At 41.3% G+C, this 18,329-nt stretch overlaps 1 protein-coding gene across 1 annotated transcript in view; it reads right to left on the bottom strand.

Annotated features, from left to right (window-relative positions):
• The window catches only part of IFT43 (intraflagellar transport 43), a 73,203-nt gene that overhangs the window by 37,678 nt on the left and 17,196 nt on the right, over window positions 1-18,329 (bottom strand). The window contains exon 3 of the mRNA XM_036238726.1: window positions 7,646-7,710. Coding sequence (XP_036094619.1) covers window positions 7,646-7,710 — 65 coding nt within the window. The remainder of the gene's footprint in view (window positions 1-7,645; window positions 7,711-18,329) is intronic.

The following is an 18,329-nucleotide window of genomic DNA, read 5'->3' as shown; positions in this document are numbered from 1 at the left end:
CAGGGATAGGATACCTGCTCCCTTTATAATTAGTGAAGCTCTGTAAGAAATGCCCTAAATTCACTCACTGATGAAATATGTACTGAGCGGCTATATGTGTCAGGCACCAGAGACCCAGAAGCAAACAATACAGACAAAAATCTCTTGCAAAGTAACTATTTACTAGTTGCTAGTAATGCAAAACCAAAAGCAACTGCCACTTTCAAACGGTAAAAAACAAAAAGAAAAAAATAAAGAATGAAGACAGAACCACATGTGGCAAAACATTAATAACTAGAAGGGTGTTTGTTATACTATTGTTGCAACTTTTCTATACATTTCCCCACTGGAAGGGGGAAATGACAAGATTACGGACATAAATTATATTTCAGGCAACAAATAGTTGACGAGAGAAAGTGTTTTATAGAAGAATTTCTGTTAATCAGTGAAAATTAGAAAATCACCATCCGACAGCTTTTAATGAAATCATGGCTCTGGGTAATAATCATCAATGGACGCTATGACCACTACATGTGAGTTGGATGGGGAATGTATAATGGACACCACACCATGACCCCACTGATCAATCACAGCCTCACTTGATATAGAGACCCCGCCACCTACGCCTCTCAAGCCTGTGCCTTCAGATGTGATGCAGTGGGATGTACACAGCACCAGCTGACTAGACAGCAATGGGCCAAATCCAGAACTGGGACACTCTACAGGACAAGAGACTCAAAAGAAAAAAAAAGGAAGACTAAAGACATCTAATGACTAAATTATAAGGTGTAGACTTAGGTTTGCCCTTTTTCAATCCAAGTGTAAAAAGGCATCTTTTAAACTACCTGAATGGGATCTGCACGTGAGATGACATTAAGGAATCATTGCGAATGTTGAAAGGCATGATAATGGAATGATGGTTAATAAACAAAAACAGTCCTTATCGGTTAACAAAATTATCTGCAGCAAGAAAGCAAGGAGGTAGGGGAGGCAATGACATTCTTTACACACACATACACAACACACACACACACACACACACGCACGCATGTGCGTGCATACACATACATTCATCCTTGGCCTCACAGAACATATATGTACACATTCTTAAAACTTAAAACTTAAAAAAACTGAAAACTAAAAAAAAAAAAAAAAAAAAACTGGAAACTAAAAAACTAAATAACTATATATATATAACCCAGTACTTTCCTACCTTTTTCAAGACTTGAGACACTTAAAAATAATATTTGAATGGAAAATGGGTGGACAGGTGAGACTGCTTGTTTACAGGTGACCAGCCTAAGGACCTTGGTAGATCTGGCCTGCTAGGCCTGGCCTGCCAGGTTCAAGGGCAGAGCACCCACATCTTGGCACAGTTGCACCCACAGTGCAGTACACGGCACCCCAGTGGGGAAGCTTCAGCTAAGCTGTTCTCCGTGATACCTTTCTAAGAAACCAACTTCTATAGGGATGTACAGCCTGTAACAGAGCTGGGTTATTAAGACAAAACATGCATTTGCAAGTGTGCTTACATACCTAGGAGCCCGGCAGCTCCGTGAGTTTTTGCCTTTTCCACTTTTGTAGCCTAATAAGAATTTAACTACTTGCTGCTAACAAGAAGGTAGAGACTTTGGTATAGCAATGACACAGAGGGAGAGGACAGAAACCCTTTAGTATTCTTGGAACATCAATGCCATTAAAAAAAAAAAAAGCAAGAGAGAAAGAGAGAAGGAGGAGGGAAGGGGGCAACCTCAGGACCAGCACACGGCCGTTCTACCACCATCTTGATGTCCTTGACGCGTGCAGATGGTGTGGAAGTGGCTGGCACCAGAACAGCCCATGAGAAGGAATGAGCGGCCAATGGAGATTTATGTGAGGAGAGTGAGATGGACAAGGTAAAATTGTCAGGAGGAGTTGTTAGAAAGTAAAATATATTGTGACAATTCCACTCCTGCCGTTCATCAATAAACTGACAGATCATTTAGTGTCAATTAGGAGTGATAGATGGACAAGTCCCCATGATCCTGGGCCAAAATTAATGGCTGGGAGGGAGAGGGTGATTGAAAATGACGGCTGACATTGAGAGCAAAGTCCTGAAAGTCCCTGAGGGGCCATTACTTGCCTCATTCCCTTGCAGATCAATGCAGGGACAAACCCAAAAACAGACACTTTGAGACAAAACTTAATCGGACTACCTTTCCGTCCTCTCTTTACCAAGTCTGGTTGCCTCTCATTCGTCTCACTCCCCATGGCCAAGCCAGTGCCCCACTTCAGGTAACTTCACAGCCAAGGACAGCCTGGCTCCAAGATAAAATCTTTGGCACAGCACTGACTTTGGTGCCAGGAGAAGGTACTGGTGGTGAGCCTAGGTCTCAGGTACTTCCTGAATGGAGCTCTTTCCCGTGGTTCAGAGGTGAGCGTTTGAGTTACGGCACCCAACACCTCCAGCCAGTGAGATGGCTAACACATGCTCTGCTCTCTGTCTTGGGCAGTGTGATGCAAATAAAAGAAAGGTATCCCAGAAACTAATCTTTGGGCTGTGAGGTCCTCAGTCAGAACTATAAACAGGTCCTTCACTTCCCCCTGGTGAGGACACAGTGGTAGAACTCTGTCAGTCTCAATTTCCTCCTCCCTCCCTCATGGAAGGGTACCTATCCTACTGAATGGAACCCACCTGGCAGAGTTGGTGTGATGCACATATAAGGCACAGCTATTGACTAAATATCCACTCCCACCCCTGCCATTCCCATGTTGAAATCCGAATCCCCACTGTGATGGTGTTTGGAGATGGGGCCTTTAGGAGGTGATAAGGTCATAAGGGTGGAGCCATGACGGCATTAGTGTCCTTAAGAAATGAGGAAGAGACACAAGATCTCTGTCTCTGTGTGTGCGCCAAGGAAGGCCCTGTGAGGACATGACCAGGAAGAGGGCCTTCATCAAGTACCCGACTGTGCTGGCACCCTGATCTCAGACCCCCAGCCTCCAGAACTGTGAGAATGTTCGTTGTTGAAGTCACCCAGTCTGTGGTATCCTTTCACAGCAGCACACACTAAGACAGATACCTAGCACAGTGCCATTATTATCACTATCCCAAAAGAATTTAAAGTGAGTATACTATTTTTCAGTGTGAATTCTCTGCTGTAAGCAGACTGACAATAAGGTTACTGCCCCTCTCCTAACACTTATGCCTACACTAGTCTTTGAACAAAACGCTCTCCTCATGATCCGCTTTAGCCATCGGAATTCTCAGCTTGACTCAGCCATCATCCTGGGCCATTGTGATTACTCTCGCCAATGAGGTCACATCGCTAGTGTTAGTCACTTCATTCATTTCTTGCTTACAGTGTGTTCCTTCTGCCATTCCTGACTTTTGTGAGTGAAAATACCTGATCTCCCCAATTGGAATTCAGGCTTTTGCAGAGTAAAAAGCACATTTACACTCTGAACTCCCCAGCCTTCATGGGGTAGATCCTCAATGAAGCCCAACCATTGCCTCTTACCCCAAAAAGGACCCCTTTCCTCTTTCAGATTCAAATTTGTTCTACTTGCCTCCAGATACCAGCTCTCCTTTGCTCCAAAGAGCTCAACAGTTTACCTTCCTATTGAAGAAGAAATAAAGAGGCCAATCCAAAATTAAATTCCCCCAATTCCACACTCTTCTCCAACTTTTGTGATAACTAACCCAGCCTTTCCAAGCTTTCTCCTGTCCCAGACGGAAGATGTCCCTGCCTTCTCTTATCCCACATTAATTAGTCTCTCTTGGAAGGTCTTACCCTATCCCTTCCCTAGGTTCCTACTCCTTCAAATCTGCCTTATTTCTTGTGGACTTGCCCTTTCCTCAGGTATTACACACATGTCTCTCAACACAGACTTCTCCTTCCACTTACTATCTCATCTCTTTCTTTTCTTCCTCGGAACAGAAGCCTATATTACTGTACCCATTTCCTCATTTCTCACTTCCTCCTCAGCCCACTGTAGTCTGGCTTCTGCCTTATTGCAAATCACTGCGGCCACTTTCTCAAAGGCCCTAGGAACCTCCAAATAGCCAAATAAATTCAAGGCTCTGTTCTTGTCTTCTATTTGTGTAGATGACTCAAATTGCACCTCTTTTTGACCTCTCTTCAAGTTGCAAAACTGTGGAAATTATTGACATGGACCACCACCAGCCCACAAATCAGGTCTCTCCTCCTCCATTCCCTATCTGACGGCACTACTACCCAACCAGTCATTGAAGTGAGGCACCTTGCAGTGACCTTCAACCTCTTCCTCTGCCCTGCATTCAACCAATGACACTTCTATTAACTCTACCTCTGAAACGTCTCCAAACTGCCTCTCCTGTCCAGGCTCACACTACTGCCTAGTGCAGGCTCTTACCATCCTTCGTGCAGTGTTACCTTCCCAACAGGTCTGTCAGGCTTCCAGAGCTCCACTTTCCACTGACAGGAGAGTAATCGATCAAAAATATTGCCACCCTGAACAAGCCCGATCCCATCTGATCTCGAAAGCTAAGCAGGGCCTGGTTAGTACTTGGATGGGAGACCACCTAGGAAGACCAGGTGCTGTAGGTGTAAAAAAATAAAAAATAAGGGATTGTAAGCTGTCAAGGTCCTTACAATCTGTGAGGTCAACCAAGGGTTGCCTTGCCTAAAAAAAATATATATTGATCTGATCATTAATTTGTTCCATTGTCACTGAGTGCTTATTATGGACTAGTACTGTCTGAGGTACTGAAGATACATAAATAAGAGTGTGTCTCCTCTCATGGAGCTTATGTTACAGTAGAGTAAAAGATAATACATGCATGTGTACATATACATATATGCATGCATATACGTCAGGTGGTGATACAGAAAGCAGATGAGAATATTGAGTGACAATGCATGCCGCTTTATATAACGCGAGGTCAGGTAGGGCCTTATAAGCCACAGTAAGGACCTTGGGGTTTACTTTGACTGGCAAAAGAATGCTACTGGAGGGTTCTGAGCAAAAAAGCAAAATGATCTCATCTATATTTTTAAAAGGTCACCCTGATCTGCAGAGATAAGACTGAGGGAGACAAGAATGAAAGGTTGACAGGAGGTTCTCGCTCGAGTCAGTGCTAGAAATGGCAGTAGCTGTAGCTGGGCAACGGCAATGCAGACAACAGATATGTTATTTCAACCATAGACTCAGCACGATTTACTGACAGACTGAACAGGAGTGGAGATAAAGAGAGGAGTTCAGGATCACTCCAGAGTTTATGGTCTAAGTAACAGGGAAGGTGGGGTCACCATTTACAGAGACCTGGGGAAGATTTTGGGAGGCACAAGTTAGGGGGCAGAGTAGAAGGGGTGGAAATTAAGAAGACCAGTTTGGACCTGTTAGGATTGGGTTGTTTATTTGAGTAGAAACGTCATGTGGACAACTGGATGCTCACAGGAAGGCCAAGGCTGGACATATAAATTTTGGAATCATCAGTATGCAATAATTGAACTCCTGAGTTTGGGCTGAGATCACACCAACTGGCCTGTGCATTTAAAAAAGGTAATGTATGGGTAGAAGTGGCAGAGGGTTGGAATTATTTTAGATCAAAAGACTTAAAAGAGACAGAACAAAGTGTGAACACTGATTGGATCCGGGAGCTATAAGAGTGCTGACAGAGAAGAGAGGAAGTTCAAGGACAAGCTCTGGGCACTCGAACACTCAGAGGGGTCAGGACTAGGCTACAGACTGAGGAGCCAGGCAGGCGAATCCCTAGAAAGGTAACACGTGAAATGAAAAAGCAACTCTCTCCAGGAGGAAACTGAATTCATTTGGAAAAATCTTTAATATATTCATTGAGGAATAAACACTTGAGATTCTCTTTTATTCTCTAAGAAGCAGATATAGGATTTGTCCCATTTCCATATTTCAAAATAAATTCCAGATATTTAAAGCACTAAAATCCCCTAATAACTTAGAGAAATAGGTCTAAAGTAGACTCAGGTATAAACACTGATGGAGAATACAGCAAAAGCAGTTTCTAAATTCTCTGGGGAAAAAAATGGATTAAAAAAAAATGGTTCTGGGACAAAGCCATTTAGAAAAAGATAAAACTAGATCCATACTTCTTACCATACACTGAAATTAATTCCACATGGATCAGAGATCTAAATTTTAAAAGTTAAGATTTAGGGTATGGTTGTGTTCCAATAAAATCATCTCTGAAAAGAGGCAGCTGGCCCATGAACCACAGTTTGCTGAATCTAAATATATGGAAAGAAAGAAGAATAAGTTTCTAAATTTATATATGCATACTTATTTTTTGCAGCAAAAAAAAAAAAAAAAAAAGGTACAAGAAGGATAAACCAATAATGAATACAGAGGTTACCGACAGGAAATGGAAGGAATAAGGTGGAGGGAACACGGATAGGAAAAAGATATCTCTAAATATATCTTTCTATACCATTTTGATACAATAAAAAGTACACAATGTCACCTATTCTTGCCAAAAAGCTTTAACGTGAATCAGTCATGAGGAGTCAACCAGAGAAATACAGAACATGGGACACTCAACAAGACAACTGGCCTGTGCATTTAAAAAAGGTAATGTATGGGTAGAAGTGGCAGAGGGTTGGAATTATTTTAGATCAAAAGACTTAAAAGAGACAGAACAAAGTGTGAACACTGATTGGATCCGGGAGCTATAAAAGACCTTTTTGGGACAACTGAGGAAATTTAAACTATATATTAAATATTATTAAATCATTATGACATTTCTTAGATGTGATAATGATACCATGATTATTTGGAGGATGTCCTTAAATCTTTAGAGACCTGTGCCAAAGTATCTAGAGGCAAAATGTCGGGATGACTACAACTTGTTTTCAAATGATTTAGAGGGAGGGGGGAAGAAAGAGTGAGAGTGAGAGTGAGTGAGTGAGTGAGTGTGTGTGTGTGTGTGTGTGTGTGTGTGTGTTTAAGGGTAAGAAAGGGAAGGGAAGAGAAAGAAGGAAAGAATTGGGAAAAAATTTTTTTGATAGTGCTATTCTGAAGGTAACAATTACTGATGAAAATTCTGAATAGGAGTAATGTGTATTCTTTAAGAAAAATAAATTCTCTCCCTGGGTATATCTTAAGTAGTTAAAGTGGATCGTTAGCCATCCCACTGGTGTAGTACTTTTTTTGGCTTATCTTTCATCCAAGACTTAGTGCAAGGGATTAAAGACCACAATGATTTGTAATCTAGCAGTTACTAACAAGCGATCCCATTCTGTTTAAAAAGCTACTTTAAGAACACCAAATGCTACAATATGGATGAACTCTGAAAACATCAAGACGAGTGAAAGGAGCCAGTCATAAAGGACCAAATCATGTATGATTCCATTTATACGAAATGTCCAGAATAGGCAGATCAGAGAGACAGAAAGTAGATTAATGGTTGCCTAGGGCTGGGGAAGTTGGGGGGACATGGGAAATGGCTGCTAAAGGGTATGGGGTTTCTTTGGGGGGTGATAAAAATGTTCTAAAACTGATGGTGGTGATGCAGCACAAGTCTATGAATATTCTAAGAATGACTAAGTTGTACATTTTAAATGGGTGAATTGGAAGGTATATGAATCACATCTCAATAAAGCTGTTATAAAAAAGTTAAACAACATAGGAGCAAAGCACCCACCCCCAACTCCCATAAGCTGTGGGCACTCACTTTGTAGCCTTTGAAGAATCATCTGCCCAGCCTCCTTGCCTCCGGGGTGGTTTGGGAGGGGGAGCCTACAGGGAAAGAGAAGCCAAAATAACAGTCCTTCAATATATGCACTCAAGCGAGCAGTGGCTGAGGTTAAAGTCACCCAAACAGTATTCAAAACCAATATTCAACCTATCAAAACCTTTCAAATACAAATAGAGTAACCTTTCGAATTTACCATGAAAAATTTACCATACCCTTCTGATGGGTGTATAAATTGGCAAGATCTAGAGGGTAATTTAGCAATGTCTACTAAAAGCCTTAGAAATAAATGCTCATACTTTCTGAGCCAGCAATTCTAATCCAAGGAATTTATCCCAAGGAAATAATCAGGGACAAACATAATGGCATTTTTGAATAGTCATACATAATTGGAAACAACCAAAATGGACAACAATAAGGAATTATTACAGAATACACCTGTGAAAATACTACGCAATAATGAAAAACTATGTTAAAAAGAATATTTAATGATATAAGAAGGTACGTTATATATCAACTTTTAAAAACAGATTGCCAAACAGTAGGTATATGCTTCTTATTTTGTGAAAAGATTATTGATTCCTAATATCAAGTGTTAATTAGCTCTAAGTACATGAGAAAAAGGGGACTCCAGTGATAGAATTATGGAAATTGTTTCTTTTCCTTTTTCATACTGTTGGGCATTTTCCAATTTTTTTACAATCAACTTATACTATTTTTATAAACAGAAAAGTAATTAAATAAAGATGAGAAAGAGGCTTGCTTAAAATAAACTAAACTGGTGGGTTAAACATCTACTCAAATTATTTGGGCTGGGAAAATTCACCTGTAATGGATATATTCAGAAACCCAAGTACAGGAATTCTTAATCAGCATATCTCAACTAAAAATGCCAAAGGAACAGCAAACAATCTACTTTATCACTCAAATTGGGTAAAACAGCAAAGAATATTTCCTGTTTTGGATTACCCTGCATTTTCCTAGATATTTTTTGAAATATCCCCTTTTTTCCTCTAAGAATTTCACATAATCATAACTATCATTCTCAGTTTAAGGAGGCACTTAAGATAAATGGGCTAAAACAGGGGTTGGCAAACTTTTTCTATGAAGGGGTAGGTGGTAAATATTTTTGATTTTGCAGGCCATACAGTCTCTTGTTGCAACTCCTCTAGTCTGACACTGCAGGTTAATAAATAACCAAAGATGATAAGTAAACAAAGGGGTGTAACTGTGTTCCAGTAAAACTTTATAAAAACAAGCAGAGGGCCATAACTGGCAGGAAAATTGTGGTCTGCTGACCCCTGGATGAAAATGTGTTATTGCAACGTCCTTTAAATCTGTTGCTTTAAGGCTTTGTAACTTTTGAGAAAACACTCCCTTAACATGCCAAAATACCTTCATACTTTTGATATTTTCACACCAAGATACGTTTTCTTTACTGCTTCTCTATAGCACTCCAGTGGCACCCCAGTCTGCCAAGGACATGTTCCATCTAGATACTGAGCCTTTCTCTGGGGTTGGGCAGAAGCTGCTGGAAATGACTAAGAAGCTAAGTCCTAGAATGCCTGTATCCAACTCGTTCCTAGGAATATAAGTAGTACTTTAGAGAAAACAAACTTGAGTTTTCTATGCTACAGGCAGGTACTGGAGATATCTGGAGGCTCTATACATCTCAGAAATGACAAAAACGTACACATGAAAAACAAGCTACTATTTCTCAGGGAAGAAATTCAAAGAGGATGTACTCAAAGATCTCGACTACTGCTTCCCAGTCCACATGTCCTTTATGGTGGGCCTGCCATCTCAAACGTCCCCACCCTGAGGGTGGAGGGGGAAGCCTTACGCCCCACGACCCTTCTTCCCTAGACTCAGCTCACTGAGCTAGGGGTGCACCAGTCTGACCTAATTGGAACCAATCGAATTCTCTGTCCCAGGAATCTGGAACTGAAGCTCAGAGGTGGGCTGTGCAGACAGCACTGAGCACGGGAACCGCAAGGACCGGCTGGAATGAGAACAACCCAGACTACCACAAGCAGAGACCGAGAACCTTGTCTTGCTGAGCCCTGACGGTGGCTAAGGCACTGTGTTGGGGACACTTAAATGTTAAGAACTGACCTGAGCCGTATCAGGTCCCTCGAGGGTGTTTTAAACCAATATGGTTTTAAACCATCCACATGCTTTTGCAGATAACATTTATATGTCTTTAACCAAAAATAGGACCATCTTATGATAATGCGAATTCCTGAATTCCACATTTTGTCTGACCATACAGTGGTTTTTCTGTATGTTTTTATTTTAAAAATTTAAGCTACCATTTAAAAAGTTGGGAAAAAAAGAAAGAAAAAAAAAGACGCTAAGTCTGGCCTGAACTGACACATGGTTAATAAAATTTTCTAAAATTCTAAAAACCAAAATGATCACTTTCTCTTCTTTAACCACGAACCCCAGGAAGCCATGGCTATTGAGAGAATGAGTGAAAAACCTTTCCACCTCGAAGTAACATAAAGACACATTTTCTTTCATATTCTTCCCATTACGAAATGGTACAAGCTGCTCATTTAGGATAGCAGCTTCAAAATGTGGATGAAAAAGAGGCACTATAATAAATCTAACCAAAAGTAACCTCACAGGGTGACCTGATCATAAATTTCTAACTGGACATGTCATGGTGGGTAGTCACACCCCAGGCCTATAACTTCTTTAATGAAGGGTTTGTAAGCCAGCCCTGTCCATTGTTTCTGCGCATCTAGGTCCACACACGTTTGACATGCCAGAAGTAACCCTCTTTTCCAGACCACTTGAAGGTGTAACCACCCTCAAGAGAGCACATGGTCTTGTTAACTATCCTGTATCTTGCTTTCTCCCACCTTCATGTAATCTTCCTTACATTCCCTCCATAATTCTATTAATTCTAAATGTATAAAAGAAACTGCAAAACTGTCATCCTCTAGAGCATCTGAGATCTTGCTTCCTAGCAACTGTCATTATTTTGGCTCAAATAAATTCTCATAAAAATTCTTATATCACCAAAACCAAAAAGATCACCACAAAATAGTCACTCCTCCATATCCAATAGAATTTAACTAGTTCCAAAATGAAAGGTTTTTTTTTTTACACTAACGACCAAGACATCAGGATTTGACAAATGTTGTATGAACTACGTATGCTTTTCACTGAGATCATCTGAGAGAGGAAGAGTTATAAAGACATTCTCTGCACTAAACAGGACAGGGTTTTACAGCTGTCCTCCTTGCTCCCCAGTGGGAGTCTTGGCCAACCTTAGGAGAGAGAGCTGAGGCAGATGGGAGACAGGAATGCAGCAGAACTTAACATCTGTGAGGCAGGGCTTGGGCATTCACTGGGAGATGTCTCTGTCCTGATGGGGAATCCTTACGTTCATGATTTAGTACTCCGAGTCCAAGGATAAGAAATTTCTTTTGAAATATTCTCTACCATGAGTCTTATTATAGCCACACACAGATACCCTGTCTGGATGAGACAGACTTAGTTAACCACTATTACCAAGTTGTAAAGGCTCTTCCCCAGAATTCAGCTTTATTCCCTATGTGGGGAGCTAAGCACTGTCCTATGCACACCAGGTGAGTTAGAAAAAGCAAGATGTCACCCCTGTCCTCAAATGTTACCCCAGTTCATTGAGGCTGAGAAGAAGCTGGATTCGGGGTGTATCAGGTCTGTCTGAAATCTGTGACATCAGGCCTAATCTGAAATGTAAGAGGCCACAGTGGAGGTGGGAGGCAGGCATCAGGGCGGAGGTACTGAGAATCCTCCCAGAGACCGGCGGCATCCAGGGGACAAATGTGACACTGAGGAATATTCCTTCAGCCATGGGCAGTTCCACTGAATTTTGCAGCTTTTTTGTCACCTTTCACAGTTTTTACTGGGCCACTTTCTCCTGGGGCATCATTAAGACAGTGCTCTGACAAGCATGCATAAGCTTGTAATACAGAACTAAAGACCAAACACACTTGTATCTACTTGGGAAGTGCTAAGGACAAGGAGAGGTCAAAGAAGCTTTAGGAAAAAAGTGTGGGCTTGCCCTGGATTGGAAAGATAAGCAGAGAGGATAAGAAAAGCATTCCAGAAGGAACCAGATATATGATGTAGGATAGCATATAACACTCAGGCTATAGCAAATGCTAGTCACTGGTCATCATAAGGGAGGGGTCCCAGGGAAAATTCTGTGAGAGCCTGACTCCTCAGCATCCATTACATTACACTGCAGGCTTTAAGTAGAAGCTGATGTAACTTGATCATAATGCAGTAGTTTGAAATTAAGTACACATGATCTGTTTGAAAGGTAAGTGCATGATTGGCTTTTAGCGATATCATTTAAAAGGTCTGGTGGATTCTTTTGCATGGACAGTTCAGCTCCTGAATGCTTGGCTGCTCTCTCTCGGAGCTCTGATGACATCTAGATACCTAGTTAGTTCTGTTTCAAAAAGAACCCCATGGCTCTCTCCCCAGGGTGATCTGAACCACAGGATACATCTCCTAGGCCAAGACACTACCGACTCTCCTTTTAGGACCAGCTGCCAGAACTGCTGTGCTTTCCCCTCCCCATGTGGTAACAGATCAGATGCTGGGGGACTTTGGAGGAGGGCCTGGATGCCCTCCTCAGCTGGAATGTCAGAGCCCCAGCCCCCATTTGCAGTGGTGAGAAGTTGTAACCCTTTAGTTATGGATCCCCCTATTTGGGCCAGGAGTCCTTCCCTCTCCTGCCCATCAGGTCTGGGTAGGACAAGAGAATACATGAATGTGTGGTTTATTTTTTCTCAAATCTTGTGTGTCTGAGTTCTCTGTGTTCTGAATTCTCTGTGTGATGGCTGAGCATTTAAAGGTAAGGGAATTTACTCTTGTTCCATCCTTGAAACTAGAAACGTAATCTTTAGGCAGGCTAAGGCAGTTGTAGCTTTCTTCTTCATGGCGCACACCAACTCCAGAATCTTCCTTGATCAAGCACTTGGGAAGACATTGCCAGTCTGAGTTATGACTTTGGAAGAAATCTGTTTGTTATCCCTGTGTTAGGGAGGGAAAACAAAACAAAACAAAACAACAAAACAAAATAAAACAAAAAACCCTGGATGGCTAGAGAGATAGTACCACTCAAAAGATCTTAAAAGCCAGAAAGAAGCCCTGACATATTCTTTAGTCCTGGTGTATTCTTTAAATTGCTCTGATTCTGAAAACCAGAGGCACAGCCCCAAGATATCTGCTGGGAAAACCATTTCCAATTTTGGCAGATTTACTGCCAGGTAACATTACCCAAACTAGTTTTAAAAAAGGAAAGTCTTAAAATGTGCAACACCAAGAGGGACAGAAATAGGAACGGGTGACAGTAGCCCAAGGCAGTGTTTCCCTCCTGATCTCTCCTGAAAGCCAGAGTCACGTCTCTGAGTGTGGGAAATGAGCACAGCCTGCCGGGCTGCCGCCTGATGGACGGAAGGGGCCAGGACCCCGCATAGCTCCTGAAGAGAAGCAAAAATGTGCTCTCTCCAAAAATAAATAGGGGCAGGAATGACTGTGAGTAAAGAGTGGGAAGCACGTGACTCGTGGTTGCAGTCCTGAAATACCAGCTTTCTACAAAAAGGAGCGTGATAGGCAGAGAGTGGGAAATTCAGGAAACATCCTCTTTATATGGTCTTATCCGAATGGGCCAGGATTCAACTCACTGGAATTACCAAGTCAGAGGAAGCCTTTAGGGCCAGACTTGTTTCTGATCTTTATATGGTTCCCCCAGATTCTTAAGATGCCTAAATGGAAAAGATGCTGTAGTGCCAAAAAAGGAGCCTTTTGAGTTTAGAAACTTCTCACATACTCTTACAAGTCCTAGAGAAACCCTACAATATGAATCAGTCTAAAAGCCAAACTGCAACTTGTTTCAAAAAAGCCAGTCCAAACACATACATAAATTCCCAGCAGAAAAGACATTTTGTTAAGCAAGATCCATTGCAAACTTCACACCTACCCATCTTCCAGCTTCTAGGAGCAAAACAGCTCCTATGCTCAAACCTAGAATACTGGCTTAAACTTCCCTTCCTTTCTCCAGCAATATGAAAGAAGATCCAAGAAAGCTGTTCTTATGTGCTTCTTCAGAGAGAAAACTAACACTTATAAACACGTGCATACGCTGCAGGGGCTGGCATTTATTCCTCAAATCTGTCCACCATGCACAGTTCCATCTCTGTCGATTTCTCCCTCCTGCCTCAACCCTTAGTTGGACAATTAATTCATTATAAACCTGATTTTCTCCTTATGGATTTAAGGTCATCGAAGGTAATGGACAATGCAAGAACCCCTGTGAGTAAACATAGCTCTTACAAGCTAAAATGGACATATCAAAATAAAAAATCTATTTTAAGTATAAAAAAGAAACCTGATTATCAATAGGTGCTAAAGCCATCAGGTTGATTAATGGGGAAATGGACATTCTCATAGTGCCCAAAAAATCACCCCATACATTACATGCCAGTTGCAAGGGAAAAAACATTCCTTAACAATAGAGATATCTATCACCACCCTACCCCAGTGATCGAACTTAGCAGCATGAACAGTGGAAAGTGATGTGCTGCCACTTGAAGCGCACGGCACCACCCAGGGAAACTTCCTGCCACACTCAACCAGGATACAATCAAGCCTTCTGATCTTATATCCAGCTTAGTGGAAATCAGGTGAGAGAGGAGTAAGTTCAATGACACTCAGAATAAGGAATCAGGCAAATCCAGCATGAGGGAAACTCTATACAACAAATGGACCAAACTCTTCAAAAAATCAATACCATTAAAAAGATGTGGGGGATGGGGTCGGGGACTATTTAAAAGAAACAAGAATGCTTCTTGATTGAATTCTAGTTTGAAAAGAAACAAGCTATAAAAGATATTTTGGAAACAACTAGGGAAAATGAATTATGGACTGGGTAACAGATGATATTAAGGAATTGTTGATACTATTAGATGTAAAAAGTAGATTTCTTGGAAAATGTTCCTATTTTTTAGATATGCGCTAAAGTGACATGTCATGATGTTTGCTTCAACATAATTCAGCAAAAAATTACATATAAAACATAAATGCATATTTTAAAATATTTTATAAATTATCATTTAAGAAAATAAGGCAAAAATTCGATAACAGTATCTATGGATGATACGTTCAGTGAGATAGAAGGACCAGAAAATAGCTTGGTCTAATCCTTATCCCTTTAGTGAGGAAAACAAAAGGCAGGGTCAACGATGAAGTCCAAATTAAGAAGTAATGCCCCATATAAACTGTAACAGCGTGAGCACTGTGCCAAGCAGTGTTAGGCTGAATTCAGCATACATCTTTGTACTTGGAAAGTACCTGTGTCTTTACTGCATGTCATTAAGATAGTTTACTCATACCAACAGCGCAGTAACTTTGAAGAATAAGTTATTAAACTGTGGAAGGAGAAATGAGTTTGCTAGAAAGAGGTAAAAGAGAAAAGCTGTAGTTTTAAAGGTGAAGTCTGGGGAGGAAAGCAGAGGCCAGGGTAGGAGGGACAGTCCTGGGGTCAAACTCTAGAATTGTCACTTTCTAGCTGTTTGGCCTTGGGCTAATCATATCTTCACTAAGCCTTCTTTTCCTCAGGTGTAAAATGAGAATGGTCAGAAGTCCCCTGTAGATCTGTAAACACCAGATAATCTCTGGCACAGAGCCAACACCTAATAAATGTTGGTGATAATGTCTACTACATTATGTACTTGAAATAATAACAGTAATAAAATGCAGGCTTTGGAAAAAAAAAATCTTAAATGCTGAGGGCTGAAACAATGGGGAGTTTCTGATAGGCAAACATTGCAGGGCATTTTATTTGGGACTGCCTTGCGCAGGTTTCATTCTGACGATCCACCTCTTACCTACTCCAGCTTCCCTGAAGAGAGAGAAACACTTTAAAGTTGCCTGCACCAAGAAGAGGAAACCACAGCTCTGCTGCTGAGAAATCAATGTGATGCTCAGGAAAACCACAGTGTCTGGCAATAACACAGGTGCTGTCACATTCCCCAAATATTCCCACACACCCTATAATGAAAAGACCCATATCCCATATCTCAATACACAGTCACTAAACTGCCCATGTTTCAAATGACTCATGGGGCAGCACTGCCAGCAGTTTGTTAAAGAGGCTGGTCCAGAGAGCAGATTTCAGCCCCCCAAATCATTCTTAACTTCATCCTGGATTTTCCTCCCTTGGATAGCATCTTCCTAATCTTAATTACCTCCCTTCGGGTCATCCTAAATCAGCTCTCCCTCTTCTTGGGTCTGTACCTTCTAGATACATATAAAGAAATGCCATGTTCCCCCACAGATTTTGCAGTTCGGCCAAAATAAACATTCCTTTCAACTTCCATCATAAATCAAAACCTATACGTTTTTGCCATTTTCAGTTGGTTAAAATCCATCCAGCATATGTGCAGCCAGAAATGTGGACGATGTCAAGGGCGTGAATTCCCAGCACTCCAAAAGGCAAGCCCTGCTGGCCCCTGTGACTGTGTAAGTACAGTCTAGACTCGCTACCTCACACAGATCCAGACGGGAGTAACCTGGAGCAAGCTGACAGCAGAGGAGCAAGCTGTTGCCGTGATGCTTTAAGAAACCTGATCTCCCACAAGACTCCTCAAGGGTGATGATGGAAAAGAAGTGGAGAGAGCTCGAAAGAAGTATTACACCACGTGCTGGCGGCCCCCAGCCTGTGACTCCTAGAGAGGAAGGCCGGGCTCCGTTCCCCACTCTGTTCACTGCGGCGGGGCCACAGGCACTGCAGGTCCCACGCGCAGTTCTTCTTCATGCTGCTTCCGTTGCGGAAGCAAGAGGAGAAGACACTCTAAGTGCATCAGGGTCATGGCTGCCAAATTAGCACACAGTTCCCTCCGCCCTCCCAACATTTCCAGTGACCCCGGTACTCTTAAAAAAAAAATTTTAACTTCTAGAACTGCTTCTCAAACTTCTAAATTTCATGAACTGTCAGTATTTCAAAAAACTAATTTTGTTTGTGGGAGGGTCAGGTATGGATAGCAACTTTTTATTTTTTTAATTTACAATTTTTAATTTTATTAAGAATATTTAAAAGAAAAACATCATTTCCTCTCACCATCATTTCATTATTTAAAGAAGAGACCTTTCCAATCTCACCAAATTAGGAAGGACACAAATTAGGCAGGATAAAGAAGAGACCTTTAAATTAAGCAAGTTTGGTTAATGAAAAACTTACATTATTGTTTTTTCACTTTGGTAAAAACTTACTCATAGGCCAGTGTTAAAACATGTTATGCTCTATCTCTTTTCGTCTCATCAATCCAATCCCAAGGTTCATTTCTCAGACTCTTCCCACCCTTTCTCAAACAAGAAAGGCTGAAGGCCACCACTCCACAGCTCCCAGGTGGCAATGGCCTGATCTGGGTAAAGTCGCTTAATCTATAAATTTTGCTACTCAGTTTAGGATGTACAGGAAGACTCCCTGCCCTTGACTTCCAACTCTTGAGAACTTTCTAAATTAACTTTTCAGAGTGCTCAGCACAGCATCTACATGAATAAGCGTTTACATCCTGGTGATTGTATCCCCAGTATCTGGGCCTCTTTCATACCCATTCTTCTGAAAATTACTTCCAAGCACACCACTGATGCCAGAACACTTTCTGTCTCAATAGCTAATGTGCCTGCATGCCTGTCAGTTATCCCAAGAGAAAATCAACACAATCTGTTTCTACGACAATCATTTTCATTTTTTTCTTGCCAACAGTTACCACCTGGAAAAAACCGCAGTGTATTCTAAAATAATCCAAAAGCAATTGGCAGGTTCTGGATCCAATAATGGGGAAACAGTCTATATTTAACTAATCTTCACAAAGATAACAATTCTAAACTCTGGACAAAATATATAATACAACTATTTCAAGGCCCTGGAGGGCAAACAAATGCAGGCAGAAACTAGAAGGGATTTTGATCCTTGAAAGAGAACTGAACTGGGTGAAAAAATCCATGTTTAAATGTTTAAATGAATTTTCCTCTCGAGTGCAATCCCCAATCTGGGCAACAACTGAACAGCTAAAATTCAAGCAGAAAGCTACAGTTCCACTGGCTTAAAGACAAATTTCAGGGCTGCAAGAGTCAATAAGAATAGAGAGGGAAAAATCCAGGGAAGGAGAGAACCCCAACACTGCATATAAACTCTCCTAAAATCCTTTAGTTATTACCATGGAAGAGATTCCAAGAAATCCGGTGAAAAGCACCCTCCTGAAGGGCAAACAAGCAAAACAAAAAAAACCCAAAAACTGAATGGAGACAAGCCTTTAGCTGCTTGCTGCTCATTTTAAGGAAGAGAGACTGAAGTTTGAGTTCCACTAAGTTAGAGGCACTTGGTATATACCTTGAGTTTTCCACTGAAATCCCAGAAGAGCCACACCTTAGGAGAAAAGACAATATTCTAGGACTATGGGATTTTCTCTGGGACTATCAGCAAAACCAAACGACTTGATCTAACAAAGCTTAAAACCAAGTCTTCATAAGTTCAAGGTGATCTGAAAATAATTAGCTGCCTGCTAAAACAAAAATCAACACTTTTCAGAGGAGGTAATACAATTCAAAGTTCTTACAATGCATTATCCACAATGTCCTTTATATATGTGAAGAA

Source organism: Rousettus aegyptiacus, unplaced genomic scaffold (genome assembly GCF_014176215.1).
Source record: "Rousettus aegyptiacus isolate mRouAeg1 unplaced genomic scaffold, mRouAeg1.p scaffold_m13_p_3, whole genome shotgun sequence".
NCBI classification, from domain to species: Eukaryota; Metazoa; Chordata; class Mammalia; order Chiroptera; family Pteropodidae; genus Rousettus; species Rousettus aegyptiacus.
Note: the sequence above shows the minus strand (reverse complement) of the source record. Positions and strands in the feature narration are given on the sequence as shown.